Source organism: Antechinus flavipes, chromosome 4, assembly GCF_016432865.1.
Source record: "Antechinus flavipes isolate AdamAnt ecotype Samford, QLD, Australia chromosome 4, AdamAnt_v2, whole genome shotgun sequence".
In the NCBI taxonomy this organism is placed as follows: domain Eukaryota; kingdom Metazoa; phylum Chordata; class Mammalia; order Dasyuromorphia; family Dasyuridae; genus Antechinus; species Antechinus flavipes.
Genome location: NC_067401.1, coordinates 431,661,407 through 431,677,444, shown reverse-complemented (window position 1 = coordinate 431,677,444; position 16,038 = coordinate 431,661,407). Strand labels below are relative to the sequence as shown.

At 37.6% G+C, this 16,038-nt stretch overlaps 1 protein-coding gene across 1 annotated transcript in view; it reads right to left on the bottom strand.

The window, feature by feature from the left end:
* The window catches only part of LMX1A (LIM homeobox transcription factor 1 alpha), a 190,464-nt gene that overhangs the window by 48,923 nt on the left and 125,503 nt on the right, over positions 1–16,038 (bottom strand). The window contains exon 3 of the mRNA XM_051999103.1: positions 3,350–3,582. Coding sequence (XP_051855063.1) covers positions 3,350–3,582 — 233 coding nt within the window. The remainder of the gene's footprint in view (positions 1–3,349; positions 3,583–16,038) is intronic.

The following is a 16,038-nucleotide window of genomic DNA, read 5'->3' as shown; positions in this document are numbered from 1 at the left end:
TTGAGACCCTCTACCATCCCTGTCACCTTTTTCTAGATGCCCTCCAATCTATTAGTGTCCTTCATAACAAAACACAATATTCTAATCTAATTCTAATGTGATCCAACCAGCCTACAATAGTGCTGTCTGAATAACAATATATAGACTTTGTTGTTATTTATTCATTTCAGTCCTGTCTGACTCATATGACTCTATCGGCTTTCTCTTGGCAAAGGTACTGGTGTGGTTTGCCATTTTTTTTCTCCGGTTCATTTTGCAGATGAAGAAACTGAGGCAAACATAGTGAAATGACTTCCCCAAGGTCATACAGCCACTGTGTCAGAGGTTGGATTCAAACTCCAGAAGATGAACCCTGTACTCTATCTACCGTGCCATCTAACAGCCTAATTGATTTCTTATCTAATATCTAACATTAACATAAATCACCATCTTGAACACACTTCCCTGGGCTTGGTCCAGTTTATCAACATCCTTCTGAAAACATGTTCTTCCAGAGAGAGGACTATGGAAACTGAGTGTGGATCACAGCATAGCATTTTCACTCTTTTTGTTGTTGTTTGTTTGCATTTTATTTTCTTTCTCATTTTCCCCCCTTTTTGCTTTGATTTTTCATGTGCAGCAAGATAATTGTATAAATATGTATGGATATATTGGAATGAACATATATTTTACCACGTATAACATATATTGGATTATTTGTTATCTAGGGGAGGAGATGAGGGAAGGAGCAAAAATTGGAATGCAAGGTTTTGCAGGAGTTAATGTTTAAAAATTATCCATGCATATCTTTTGAAAATTAAAAAGCTTTAATTAAAAAAAAAAAACCATGATCCCAAATTGATCACGATACTGTACACATAATATGAACAATACAGATTAAAATGGGGCATTTTTTTCTGTGATAGATGTTGGGGAAAAGATTAATATGGAGTAATTGGCATCAGGGTTAAGCCAATGGGCAAAAGAAGCAAAAGGAGATTTAAGGAATCCAGAGAGAATAAACTGATTTTAATACTTCAAATCATAGAGCTATAATGGATGCAACAGGTACTCTAGAATCCCCTAAGAGAATCATGAATCAAATTTACACTAACATACCTAAACAGCACTTCCTGAATTTCTGGCTAAAAACCTTTGATTATAAAGAATAAAGTTTCCCTACTAACTCCTCTTCTCCCTTCACTCCTACCATAGGATACTAACTACATTATACTTCTGCACAATCCTCTTTGTTAAGAAAGGTTTCCTCCTGTTGAGCTGCAATTTGCCTCTATGTAACATCCAATTATTAGCCCTTGCCTTCTAGGGTCAGACTGAACAAATATAATCCCTCTTCCATATGACAAACTTTCAAGTGTTTGAAAGCTACTATTATACCCCTAACTATATGAGTTTATATAAGTCACAAGGTTCTCTGGAACTCATTTTTTCCCATATTTTAAATAGGAATAATAACATTGTTAAAGCCTATTTCAAAAGGTTGTTGGGAATGGGAAGTACTTTATAAACCTTAAGATGGAAATACAGACATGTGAGCAATTGTTATTCTAATAAAGGCAAATTTGTGCTACAAGACCCTTTCAGAGAAAAAGAAATTGGAACTTGCAAGCATAAAGCAAGTACAATAGTAGCTGTCATATAAACAGTGATATACGAGGTGTCCCAAAGTCTTAGTGCAATTTAAAGTGACTGAAGCTTGAAACTGCACTAAAACTTTTGGAATATTATGTAGATAGATAGGTATATATATACATATGCATGTATATATACACAAATATATATTTGCATATGCAATATGTGATATAAAATAAATACATATAATTATATGATATATTGTGTGATATATTACATATAGAAAATAATATATAAATATATTATGTATTATATGTATGTGTACACATATATAGATATATTGTATATATCTTAATCCTACTTAACCCCACATGCCTCAGTTTCCTCTAAATTGAGCTGAAGGAAATGACAAACCATTCTAGTATTTTCATCAAGAAAAACCCCCATAAGGTAATGAAATCATACGTGGTTGAATACAGTAAAAACAGCAGTCTATATATTGTTCACTGACATTATATGTATATATGCACATATGGATTATATGTATATGTTACATATGTGAATGCACATATTTGTATATGTTTATGTCTTATTTGGTCTTTACAACTTTTTGAAAGGTGCTATAATTGCCACTTTACAGAGGAAAAGGTCTAAATGACATGCATTTAGTAGGTAGAACATAGGATTCAAATTCAAGTTTTTTCGATGCCATACCTTCCAGTCTTAAACTACTGCTGCTATAAAAACATCATAAAGGGTTTGTTCCTGTAAAGCTTTTTTACAGAATGGTGATGATTTCAGAACAGATCACCATGCATTAAATTAGAAGCTGAAATCAACAGATGATCATCACTGTCCCATGTTTTCATCCAATCAGAATTGTATGATGCTTATATGGACAGAGTGATTGTCCCTTTTTTTTTCATATTTCCACAATAGGGGGCAGCTAGTTGGTGTAGTGGATAAAGCACCAGCCCTGAAGTCAGGAGAACCTGAGTTCAAATCTAAACTCAGTCACTTAACACTTCCTGGCTGTGTGACCCTTGGCAAGTCACTTAACCCCAATTGCCTCAGCAAAGAAAAAAACAAACAAACAAACAAAAACCATTTCTGAAATAGGTTATAGACCTTCAAGAGCCACAAAAGGCAGAAAACAAATGACTGCTTTATATAGGGCATGAGCCTCTAGTAAAATAATTTTGCACAGGAGGATGGAAAACTAAAGCATCATCTTTTAGAATTTAACTTACTATCTTTTCTATTATTGCAGAAGATATCACCATTCTCCAATTCACTTAAGCTTGCAATCTAGGAGTCATCCTCAACTCCTTACCCTCTGCCACCCTTAATATTCAGTTATTTGCTAAGTAGCAGCAATTCTACCTTCATAAAAATCTAATCTGAGTTTGGAAAAAAATTCATTTTATTTCTTCTGAAGAGGTAAAAGTTGTCCTGAGGCATAATTTATTATTCTCATTCTTCTTTCCATTTTTCTTCAGGGGCATTAAGGAGTCAATAGTGATCTAGGATATGTGAAGAAGGGGGAAAGCAACATTCCAGTTACACTCCCCCAAATACATTAATCTCTACTTAGAAAGAAGTATCCCCATTTTATGGATGGAAAACTGAAGGAAAGAAAAGTTATCATTCCTTAGATTTACAATGAGTTTCCAGATAACATGATCCAAGACTTTGGATCTCCTGGTTCCCAATCCAGTTATCCATGACTGCCCCATACACTTTCTTCTCCCATTCTCCCTCCCACTAGTGTACTTACCGGAGTCTGAAGCCACTGGACTCACTAGGCTGAGCAGCTCTCGCTCCTTCTCATAGTCACCCTTACAGAGCAGCTGTCCCTCTTTCAGAACAAACTCATCACCCTTTTGGAGTTGACGCTCACAGACGCAGCAGCAGAAGCAGCTCAGGTGGTAAACACTTTTCTGAGCCCTCATGACAAATTCATTAGGCGCAATGGCCTCAAAACAACCGCCACATTTGACAGCAAACAACCTGGAAGGGAGAAACCAAGAGCCCTCAGATTGAGAGAACATTAGCTCTGGGACTTCTCCCCCTAAATCAGTCACAAGTAAAAAGTTCTTGGGGGTTAGAGGGATCTGGGTGAACTTCCTGAAAATCCAGATGATTCCTAGACATGGGGAAATTTAAAATCAATTTATTATGCAATAATTCTAGGAGTATCTGAGATTGTTAAATCAAATTGCAATTGGGGGTGGAGGGGAAAGTAATGAGTTCAAATTAGTGGACAGATTTAGGATGGTGTGTATTCAAACATTTTTTTTTGAGGGGGATGAACTCAAATTCAATTTTTTTTCCAACATCATAAATATTTCTTCCACTATTAAAATAATTCAAGTCAATAACTTACACAAAATATCACAGACTACAGCAATATTGAAGACCCTTCCATTCTGGGCTGCAGCCCGGACTCTGGCTAGGGGTTAGAATGGATCAGAAGCAGCAGAGAGAAAAGGAGGGATAAGAGAAATGAGGGAAGGAAGGAAGAGTTGAGCATGACAAAGACAGGATTGTGTGTAGAATGAAGGGCCTGAAAGAATATCCCAGACAGAGGGGACAACATGAAAATGAAAATGCTCTAATGCAGTTAATCTAACCTCAGCCTATCTTTCCATCTTTGCCTTAAACTTTTAGACATGCCCCCCATTGTTGTAGTTTATTTCCTGTTCCTGGAACAAGCCTTCCATCTCCATAAGCTCTATATATCTTAGTTTATATAGAATTGTCAGCATGTTTGTAATGGTCTTGAGTCATTGCACTGAGGTCCCCAGCATGTGAGGCAAAATAGCAATTGGACAATACTCTATTAATATATGCTTGGAGAAAGAATGGCCCCGCCCCCTCTCTGTGCAAGTTTTGATGTGTTGTATAAGAAATAACGTAGAGATGATTTGGTGGATGGAGTGAGAGAGGCAGAGACACTGCTGGCTGGATTCGTGTGGCAACTGCTCTTACTTCATATAACCATTTCCCCTTCACCTCCACAAAGAATAAAAATCAAGTATTTTCCCTTAACCTGAATTCCTGACTCTGGCTGATTTTAAATACGCGGTCATCACACATGTTGTCTCTCCAATTACATTGTAAGCTCCTGGAACATAGTAACTCCTTAATATACTTACTAATAGAATCATTCATTCATTAAACAAGCATTTATTAAATGATGAGCATTTTGGTAAGCATTATACAAAGTCAAAAAACACATAGAAAGCTCTCACAGAATCCAACAGGGACATAAAATGCACATACTCAAATAACTAATATAAGTTCCTATTTTTCATTCTCTCAAGTCTTCAACATAGAATATCTTCACCTTTCCTCTCTTTCTGTTTAACTCCTATTCATCCCTCAAGATTCAAAGCAATCCTTACTTCATCAATAAAATTTTCCTAGATCATACCAGTCTGAATTGATTTTCCTTATTCTGATTTCTTACACTATTTATTGTCTGTGCCAGTCATTATTAAATTAATTATAGATTACATTAAGCACATTCTGTCCTGACAATACACTTGGGAGCTCAAAAAATAATCTACCCTATCCCTGTCTTCTCAGAAACTCATAGAATAGGCAGGGGTTATGGCAAATTATTTCTGACTTCTCATCTTGTCTTATAGAAGGATGAATGACTATCAAAAATCTCTGGTTTTGGACACAGATGCTGCAGCAATTGGATATGTCTGGAAAATGCATTTGAAACAAAGAAGATGCCCTCATCTCACTCTATATGCTGGTTATGAATAAGTGAGATAGAGCAGGCTCATTTAGTTAGTAAATATGTGAGACTCTATTTGAGTTCCAGCTTTCTTCACCCTGAATCCAATGCATGGTATAAACCATGCATAGTTGTGCTTCTTTTTTTTCCCTAAAGCTCCTTCTTACTCCAAAAATCTGATTTTCGGATTCTGAATTCATTAAATATTGAGAAGATAGAGTTACAGAGTGATCAGAAGGAGATCTTTCCAGACTTGGGAAACTTTCCAAAGAAGGGGTATTCTAAGAGCAGAGGAAAAAGGAGAAAGAAGTATTGGTAATAAAGCAACAGAGGGAAGGAAGAAATGCAGTCCAGGGCAGCAGAATGGTAGGGGAGCAAAGGGAAGCCTCCCAGAGCTACCCACCAAGAATGATTCACCCCAATTCAAAGCAGCTTAAGGATAGAAATCAAGAGCTCCCCAAATTCTTATCTCTTCCTTGGGCTCCCATTCACATAGGGACTTTCTGGACCTTCCTTCATATATAACTAAAAACCATACTAGGCCACAGAGGAATATCTCTACATGCCAACCATAACCCTTTCCCCTCATTCCCAGAAGGAAAGGGGACAGCTGGGAAGCAGGGACAGTAGAGGTAACACTGAAGAGTTTCCTTTGCTAATATGTGGGTAAGTTTAGGGGTCCCACTTCTATCAAACAGCTTCAAATTTAAAACACTTTTCTCACAACAGACTTATAAGCTGGGTGATATATTATTATCCACACATTACAGATGAGGAAAGGGATTCAGAATTCTAGCTACAGTTACACATCTCAAAAGTATTTGATCTGCCATTTGAACTGGCCTCTCCATATGTCAAGTTCAACATTTCTCCTTTATACCAACTCTCATCATCTCCTGTGGCTTTCCTATTTCCCCTTCCTTTGACAGAGATGTGGTCAGGCTAAGTGTGAGTTTCTTCTTTGTGTCTCGATACACCAGACCCCTGGGCATTTTCTTTTCTCTCCACAACCCAAAATTATATATTCTGTATTGGACCAGTGCACACACATACACAGAAAAAGAGAGAAACTGAAACTGAAACAGACAGAGATACAGAGACAGAGACAGAAACAGAAAAAGAGAAAGACAGACACACAGAGAGACAGGGAAAGAGTGAGAGGGAGGAAGAGAGCAAGAGACAGAGAGGTAAAGGAGTGAGAGACAGAGAGGGAAAAAGCAAGTTAGAGACAGAGAGATAAAAAGACAGAGCGACAGAGACAGAAAGAAATATAAAAAAAGAAAGACAAACTAAGACAGAGAAACAGAGAAAGAATGACAGGGAGGGAGAGACAGACAGAGAGGGAGATGGCAGAGAGGGAGAGGGAGATAGAAATATACACAGAGAGACTCACAGAGAGACAGAGAAACAGAGACAGAAAGACAGAGAAAGAAAGGGGGGAGAGAGAGAGAGAGAGAGAGAGAACATCTCTTATGTGTTGAGATTGCATTTGTTGTTTGCTAACCTGAGCAAACTAATCAAGACCCTTCCAGGAGACGACCAAAGTCCCTTTGTCCCTGGGCCCTCCTTCTCCTCCCCTTCCCCTGGAATGAACTGTGAAACAGACTCAGGACAAACGCTCCCAGAGAGTCAACAAGCATTTGAGAATCGACAGCAGCAGGTGGGAGCATCTGTGCTTGTCCAACTTCAAGCCTGTTAATCTCCTCCTCCCCCTTCACCAACCCCCATGCCTATGACTTCCCCCAAGCTGGAGAGGAGGATTTGAATAGGGGTAGCCCAACAAAGAGCATGCCATGTTGACTCAAGAGTGACAAGAGGAAGTGTCAGGAGGGACCCAAGTCATGTCCTGAAATAATAGCGACAGGAGCAGAGATTACTGACTTAGGAGGGACCATTTCACTTTCTCTAGGGCCCTCCTTGAGAAACTGGAGCCATCAACTTCTCCTTTCTGTGCCCAGACCAAGTCCACAGACAATTTACCTTTCTACCACCAGAAACCACCAACCCCATTATTGATCCAAGGAGGGAAGGAACATGCATTTCAACACCTGTTTGCCAGATGTGTACACAGCTGTATGGGTACCACTGTGGATCCAGCTGCTGAATACATGCCTCCCACCAGTTGTTTTCTCTAAGGCTCAGCCAAGCAGAGGAAAGGATTTGTTCAAAAGTCCAAGTCATAATTAAAACACAGCCTGTCTTTTCGTGCTGCCCTGAGTGGTTTCCTCCACAGTAACTTCCCCCTCTGAATGTTAATGAAACCTCACTGAGGGTACAGAGCCTGGCAGACTGGCAGTGCCTTGAAAAGTCAAACAGGGCTTACCAATATTCTCAGCTCCTTCAGTGGAGCAAGAAGCTCTGCCTTTATCCCTAGAATTTCTTCTGCTCCCAATTGTTTAGCAAGGGATTCCCTTCCTGTTTTCTATGCCAGGGACTTCTTGAAGTCAAAGAAGTGGACAATGACTGTCATTTCTTCCAAATCCCAATCTGCATGCATGATCACCATGACTGTGAGCATCCTGTAGCTCAAAGTGTACTAGGCTTCCAGTGACAAGAGTCAATTTACAATCCCAGCTCTGCCATGATTCAGCAGAATAGCTTTAGACAAGTCACTACTCTGGAGAGTTCTTGGATAGATTTCAGGGAACTTCAGATAAGAAAAAAATATTTTTATTTCCAATAACCTTTTACTAAAATGTAACATTTCCTTCAATGATTTTAAAATGTTATTCCAAGGAGTTCATTGGTTTCACCAGACTGCCAGAGGCATCCATGACATAACAGAAAGTGGCAAATTCCCATCTAAAGGACTGTTTAATTACCAGTAAGATAGGGAAATTGAACCAGATAAATTCTAAGCTCCCTTTCAGATCTAACATTGTATGCACTGTGGTTTAGATTAGCTCAATAGAATTCAGCAGACTCATGTAACATAGGTAGATTGACCCATAAGAGCCAGTACATAAAGCATATGCAGATATTCTCTTTTAGCTTCTAGTCCAATCACATAAATACTTGATGACATGATTTCTGGTTAGGAATGACTGAAGAGTCAGTCTTGTGTGATCAGATGTCTCTGATTGGTTGTAGAATCACTGATGCAGGAAACATTGAGCTAAGACTGGGTGTGAATGCAGGAGGTGTATGACTATGTCTTTTACTATTTCTTTTGTGGTCTTCATCAAAGTAGGACAATTTTGAGCTCTCAGTGGGAGAGGAACAGCTGGCTACTTCTCCTAACTACTCACTAGATGTGCTTGGACACATATTTCCACTGATACTTTTGTGTTTATACTTTTCTGATTTAGGCAAATATATATTCCAAGATGAGAATGGCAAACTAGCCACTTCAGGAAGTGCTGAGGTCTTATCAGAATCAAGAGCAGAATTCACTGGGCCTATTACCAGTAGTCTTAGGATTCAAGAGAGTAATAAAGAACCAACCTAGAGAAGCATATGCCCAGCCCAAACCTTATTGGGCACAGCAAGGTCTGGAAAGATTATAGGGTACCATCTGAAAGACTTAGCCCAATAAGCTGATGTGCTCAGCCCAGCCCAGCAGTGGTTGACTGCTCAGCAGAGAACTTAATTTAACTCATTTGATCTTTAATGTAAGGGCTCTTTGAGAGGACAAAAGACCTTTTGTGGCCATGAGTTGGATAGTTGGATAGGCCACATCTGGCCTCTTCTCCAGAGGTATAAAACTGAAATAGAAAGAGATCCGTGGAGGATCCACATCTTGACTTAGGAAACCCTAAATTTACATTATTTATGTAGTATCTTATTTCTATTAATTTTGTTAATCATTTCTCAATTGCATTTTATTTATTTATTTTAATAGCCTTTTATTTACAGGTTATATGTATGAGTAACTTTACAGCATTGACAATTGCCAAACCTCTTGTTCCAATTTTTCTCCTCTTTCCCCCCACCCCAAGATGGCAGGATGACCAGTAGGTGTTAAATATATTAAAATATAAGCAATTGCATTTTAATCTGGTTCAGACTACAATCTAAGTTTTCTGGGCAATAACTGATGAGTTTGACAGCTCTGGTCTATACATATGCCTCAAGACCATTGTGCCTTAAATTTGAGCTTGTCTAAGGGAACTTGCATGTGCAAGGTGAAAGTGCATCCTAATTTGGGGAAAATGAAAATTAGTACTAATAATTAGAATTTATATAGCACTCTAAGATTTGCAAGAAATGTATATGCATCATTTCATTTGATTCTCATAATCACCCTGTGAGCTATTATCTCCATTTCACAGATGAGGAAACCAAGGCTGAGAGATTAAATGATTGACCCAGGATTACCAAGCCAAGGCAAAATCTCCAAGACTAGCACTTTAACTACTGTGTTATATAGCTGTCTTGATGTTTTTCAATGTTTCACACCAATTGTTTTTTCTGTACCTTCTCAATAAATCTCTCTACTAAAAGGTAATAGAGTTCAACTGATTTACTGATACTGGGGAATACATTGATGAAGGATCAGGATCAACAGTATTAGAAACCCTAGGTCCTCAAATATATTTGAGAGTAAGAGTTATAAGCTACATCCTCAGAGAACACCACTCTGTGAATATGAATACCCAGTTGGGAGAGTGGCCCCAGAGAAGGTGTAATACTCACATTACTGGTTCCACTGTTTTGTAGATAGTATCACCAGCCAAAAGCTGTTTAATGGTTTGCAATTCCTGTCTCCCTATTAGCCAGATATCCCAAAGAAAATGGGAAGAAATGTTAGAGGGATAATACCTAGAACATGAAATCTAGCTTGGATCATTATAGCACCTGCAGTTATATGAACTATCAACAACAACATTTATGTAGCACTTACTATGTAAGTGATACTGTGTTAAATGGTTTACAATTGTTAACTCATTTGATCTTCACAGTAATTCTGGGAGGTAGGTCCTATTATTATCCCAATTTTACAGATGAGGAAACGGAGGCAAGCCAAGGTTAAGTAATTTGCCCAGGGTTGTACAACAAGTAAGTATCTAAAGCCTAATTGAAAGTCAGGTCTTTCTGATTCCAGCTCTAGCTCTTTATCCACTGGGACAATTCATATCAAATGAATGTTCAGAAATACCTGGCTCCAGGTTCTGGGATCTCTTTGTAACTTCCTCATTAAGCCTCAGGTTAAGAAACAAACATAGTCCTAAAAAAAAATATTGCTTTTCTTCATGATATTATCTAGCATTTATATCATGTTTTATGATTTGCAAACCACTTAAATAATTCATTTTTATCTTCATAACCCTGTGATGTAGGTATTAATATTAACTCCATTGTTCAAATGAGGAAACATAAGTAGACAAAGTTTAAAAAATTGGTTCTGGATCACACACTACTAAGTGTCTGGATTTGAACTCAAGTTTTTTTGAGGAGATCCATCACTCTCTCCACTGGGTCTCTTAATACCTTAATCAATCAACATTTAAAACTTTCCCCCATTTGCTAAAATCAATTTACATCCCTTCAACTGGGAGAGATAAATGATTGGTTTCTAGAAAGTAGTAGATAGTTGAGTCAATAATTAGTGGCAGTTTTATATTGAGTCAAAATTTGCCTCTCAAAAACTTTGATCTTTTGCAAACACATTGATCTTTTGCAACCAATTTCTTTAATGAAAAACAAGATCAACGCGAGTATTGGACTGGATGATCTCCAAGGACCCTTGCATCTCAAATTGTATGATAGTTCTTACCTGTACTTTTAAGCAAAATAAATATAGTCCCTCTTTTATATGATGGGTCCTGTGGACCCAAACCCATATCCTTAAGTCTTCTCTTCTCCAGCCAGAGCAGTTGTCAGTACTTCAGCTTCCCTTCACATAGAATTGTTTCCCATTTCCACACCACTCTCATAACCTTCTTCATGACAATGGCTCTGGATGTGTGTCCTTTCCAAAATGCAGCACTCATAACTGGATAAAAGACTTTAGATATTGTCTGTACTAATGCAAAATACAGTGTCCCTCAATCTGTATGCAACAATCTTCTCTGAATCTCTCTTACATTTTATTTATCATCTTCCTTTCTTTGTCTTCCACTGTCTATAGTTTATCAAAAGATACCTAATGACTTCTATGAGTACCATTGATTAGCCACCAAATTGTTTCCACCCTCTCCACTAGGGGACAGTAGGACAACACTCATCCACTCAATATCCAACTGTCCTTGACAGCTAAGGTCATCCAGTCACATCAAGTACTGGCTATAGGCCAAAGCTGTCGATCAGAGAAATCTGCTGCTGGGAGTCTGAGAGTCCACATAGTTACTGCACGTGGAGGAGAAAGGGCAGGAGAAGAAGACACAAAAGACTCGGGGCCACTGAAAACATCACTTCTGGTCATAGACATCATCCAAGTTTTTCTGCTCTCATAAGGTCCTTGTCCTTGAGGCTGAGCCAACACTATCATAATAAACAACTCATGCGTTCAGTACGAAAAGTGGTGGGAAAGTCTGTAGGGACAATAGAAAGGGCAGTATCTTCTATGGCAGGCAGAGCTTCATGCTTCCATAATGGTGAGAAAATGGAGAACAATAGATGGCTGGCACAGGCAGTCAGAAAATCCTCTCTCCTGTGGATCTTGGTGAACTGTATACAAGCAAGGATATACAATGGGATTGAAGGAGTGGGTGAAAGATCTGGTTTGCATAATGCCTGCATGTCTGTCCCTGTACTGGTCGTTTTGTAAACATTAGACCTTACTCAGGAGGAAAGTGATGAATTTCACCCATCAGCCAACAAAAACTAAAGCCATAATTTTTAGCAAGTGCATTTAAAGTAAATTATAGGCAGTTTGTTTTCAAGTAGTTGGCTGGTTTATTCTTTCTTTAAAAGCATTGATTTTCATATTTTATATCCTCAAATACAAAATTTATAATATTAAAGAAAATATGCCCATTTAAAAACTCTTATGTTTTTTTTTTACTTCAGCAGATTAAATAATAATATTAACTTCAATTGAATATTTATTGCTTTTTGGTATTAATTTTAGTCAAAAATTATTGCCTCTTTCATAGTTCAACATGGGAAACTTGAAATATTGAGATTCTCCAACTTAAACAGAGAGACACCCCTCCCCCCCTTCATTTGAGCAATTATAGCTATAGTCCAAACCAAAGAAAATGTTGATCTTAGTCAGCTAATGATGATATTAGCCACATTCACTGCTAAGAGTCTAATGTATGTTCAGAAAATCAGATATTACCCTGTTCATTCAACAGTCACTAACTTATTCCAATATTATCCTATAAACATATCATTTTCACATTTGACTTAAAATGACAAAAAAAATATCCAGAAAATGACACTGACAGAGTCAATTAAATTGTTCAAAAACATAAAGCAGCCAGAACTAGAGCCCAGTAGTCCTGCCTCTCAGGTCCATTGCTCTTTTCATGTCATTTTTATTAAGCTGTTTAATACTTAGTAAGCTGACTGCCATTAATAAGGTAGGAGCTTTGAATCCTTTCTCTTGATATCTAGATAAACGAATCCTCAACAAGACGGTGAACTGAAGCTCAACATTTAGTTAATGGTCAGAGACTATAGCAACATGTAGAGGCAACTGGTCTACACAAATGAAAATCTCTAACTTTAATATCATATTCAAACCAAAGGAATTAATAAAACAATTGTGTCTATGTTTATGCTCATGTGCAAATGTATGCATACACCACTCCTGTTCTTCTTAGATAGGATCTCTTATTTCTTTTTTCCTATACCTCTCCTCTGCCAACATCCAGAAAATTGCCTATTAAAAAGTTCAAAGAATTTAAGAATTCCAGGAAACCCTGGATTCCAATGGCCCATGGTTGAGATGACACAACATATAATATAGTCTTTCCCTATTGTCACACAAACATACCAAAAAATGGTATGAAACATAAAACAGACATACGGAAAATATATTTCTTTTTAGGGGGCTAAAGATTTGATTTCCTTTGAAAATGTCAGTTTTCCTTTTTCCTTTCATCATTATTATCCTCTTGGGATCCTCCTAACCATACCCAGCAAACAAGAGAGCAGGGGGAATAGGGTATTTTTAGCTGATATTCTGGGCACCGATTCCTTTTGTTCCATAATTTTTGGTTTGACTGGATGGCAAGTGGCCAATACAATGTATACTCTTACAAAGAATGTACGTTTTGGTGGGGTTTGTGTGTGTGTGAATGAGTGAGTGTGTGTGTGTGTGTGTGTGTGTGTGTGTGTGTTATCCTGGGAAGACAAGAGTATTACAGCATTTTTATGAGAAAGCTCTTGAGACCCCTTGAGGGAGCATTGCTAGGTTCTCATGTCATCCCATTATTTCTCATTATTGTTATTGTGTGGTAGGTCAATAACATGCTGTTGTCATAACTTCTGATACTAAAAAGAGCCTGATGCTCCCATTCTAGGAACCTCTGAAATCTAAAAAGAGAGAAAATCCCCCATTAATTACTACAGTAGGTGGAAGGAGTTAAATTCTTCCACCAAGAAGTAAAAACCTTCACAAGAGCTTCCTTAGGGAAGGTTTATAACTCTTTGGCCTCTGGTTTTGAGCACAGAAGATAGGGGTAAATATTTTGAATTATTGGAATGCTTTAAATTTAAGAAAATGGAAACCCTTGAAGTATCAGTAATAATGATGATAATAATAACTGACATTTCTGTAGTGTTATATTTATAGCAATATAGTAATATTTATAGTATAATAATATTTATAGAGCATCATGACATTCCTCTGAAGTAGTTGCAGCAGGTATTTTTATCCCATCTTACAAGTGGTTAAACTGAGTTTACCAAGGATCGACATGTCTTGTACTGTATCTTAGAATGAGTCAGTAGTGAAACTGCACTTAGAATCCAGATTCCCTGAATGAAAGTCTAGACCTACTTCCCATTTAGCAATGGGACTGTCACAATCATGGATTAGATTTAAGATTTCTAGACATCTTTATTTAAATCAGCACAAGCTAAAGTATTGATTAGGATTGAGAAGTGAACAATTTTTGGTAATATCCTCAAATCATTCCTCCATTCCATGATGTCCCCAAAAAAGCAAAAATGATTGTTATCATGATATTTTTTACAAGATCCTTTCTATGAGCTAACTCAAGTCTTCACCATTGTATTACTGTCCTGGCTTGAGAGATTTGGGAATAAACAAAGAAAGAAGCTGAAGGAAAAAACTCTTTCGATGAATGAATGAATGAATGAAAACATTAAGCATTAATTATATGCAAAGATTCACCTTAGTACTTGCATTCCTAGTGCCTACCACCGGGTACTAAAAAATAGTAAGTACTTAACAGATACACACTAAATTTGAATACTAGTTGACCAGTTGGCTCTGGAAATAGAAGGTACCTGATACTTCCACAATACAACCTCTTAATTCCAGATAGAAGTATAGAATCTAGAACTAGAAAGAACCCTGGAAGTCATTAATTCAATCCCATTCCTTTATAATAGAGAAAATAGAGAAACAGAAAAAATGAACATAGCTTGCATAGAATTTAAGCATACCTAACTAATTAGTAACAGCACCTGGGTTTGAATCCAGTTCTTCTGTTTTCAAATCTAGTGCTGTTTCCCAATATAAAATCCAATAATTAATTTAGCTTTGTAAGATAATAGACAATCAGACCTGGTGGAAGGGATAAAGGGAGCTTCTTGTGCAAAAGGCATGACAAAATGTTCTAATAATGTCTAACAGGACAGCAAGCATTTATTAAGTGATTACTATATGGTAGTCACTGAACTAAGCATTGGGGATACAAAGAAAAGAAAAGAAAAACAACTCCTGCCATCAAGAAACTGTAATTGTAATTCAGAAAGACAACATATAAAAGAGAACTGAAGAAAGAAAAGAGAGAGGCAGAAAGAAAGAAGAGAAAAAAGGAAGGGAGAAGGAATAAAAAAAAGGAAGGGAGAAGGAAAAGAAGGAGGATAGGAAGGAAGGAAGGAAAGATAAAAGAAAGGAAGGAAAAGGTGAAGAGAAGGAAGGAGGGAAAGAAGAAAGAAGAGAAGAGAAGAGAGGAGAGGAGGGGAGAGGAAAGAAGGAGGTGCCAATTTTAAGATACAAGCTAAGTTAATTCCAGATAGCATGAGCCCTGGAAGTTGCCCTGAAACAAGGAAGAAATATTGTGTGGAAATGGAAAAACCAGGAGGAATGGTGGCAAGTGTGTTGTGCCAGCCAACAAGCCGCCCAGCTAAACCACATCATTCATGTTCAAGTCTGGGATGTGATTTTCTGCCTGGCTTCTCTTCACATGGCCCTCCTCCCTATATCCAGCCCCATTCAGAGGATTAGAGAACAGGGACAGACATGAAGAAAAAGAGAACCACAAAAAAATATTTTAGAAATCGGATGCTTGCTTTTGGAATCAGTAACATTTTATGCAGACAAACACACACATACACATATGATATTGCACACAGATTTGGAAATCATTCCTCAGGCCAGCGATTGCTGACCATTTTGGATTCAAGACAACTCATTGTTGTTCTCTTTTACAATACTCCTCTTCCAGAAGTTTTCCAACACACAAGGAAAGGGGTCTGCTGATAAAAGTTTAAGGACCAGCTTTTTGAAAAAAAATGTAAACACAACACTTTTTTACATTTTTAAAGTTTATTCCCTATATATTTTAAGGGCAGTTAGGTGGCACAGTGGATAGAGCATTGGATCCAGAGTCAGGAAAACTCATCTTCCT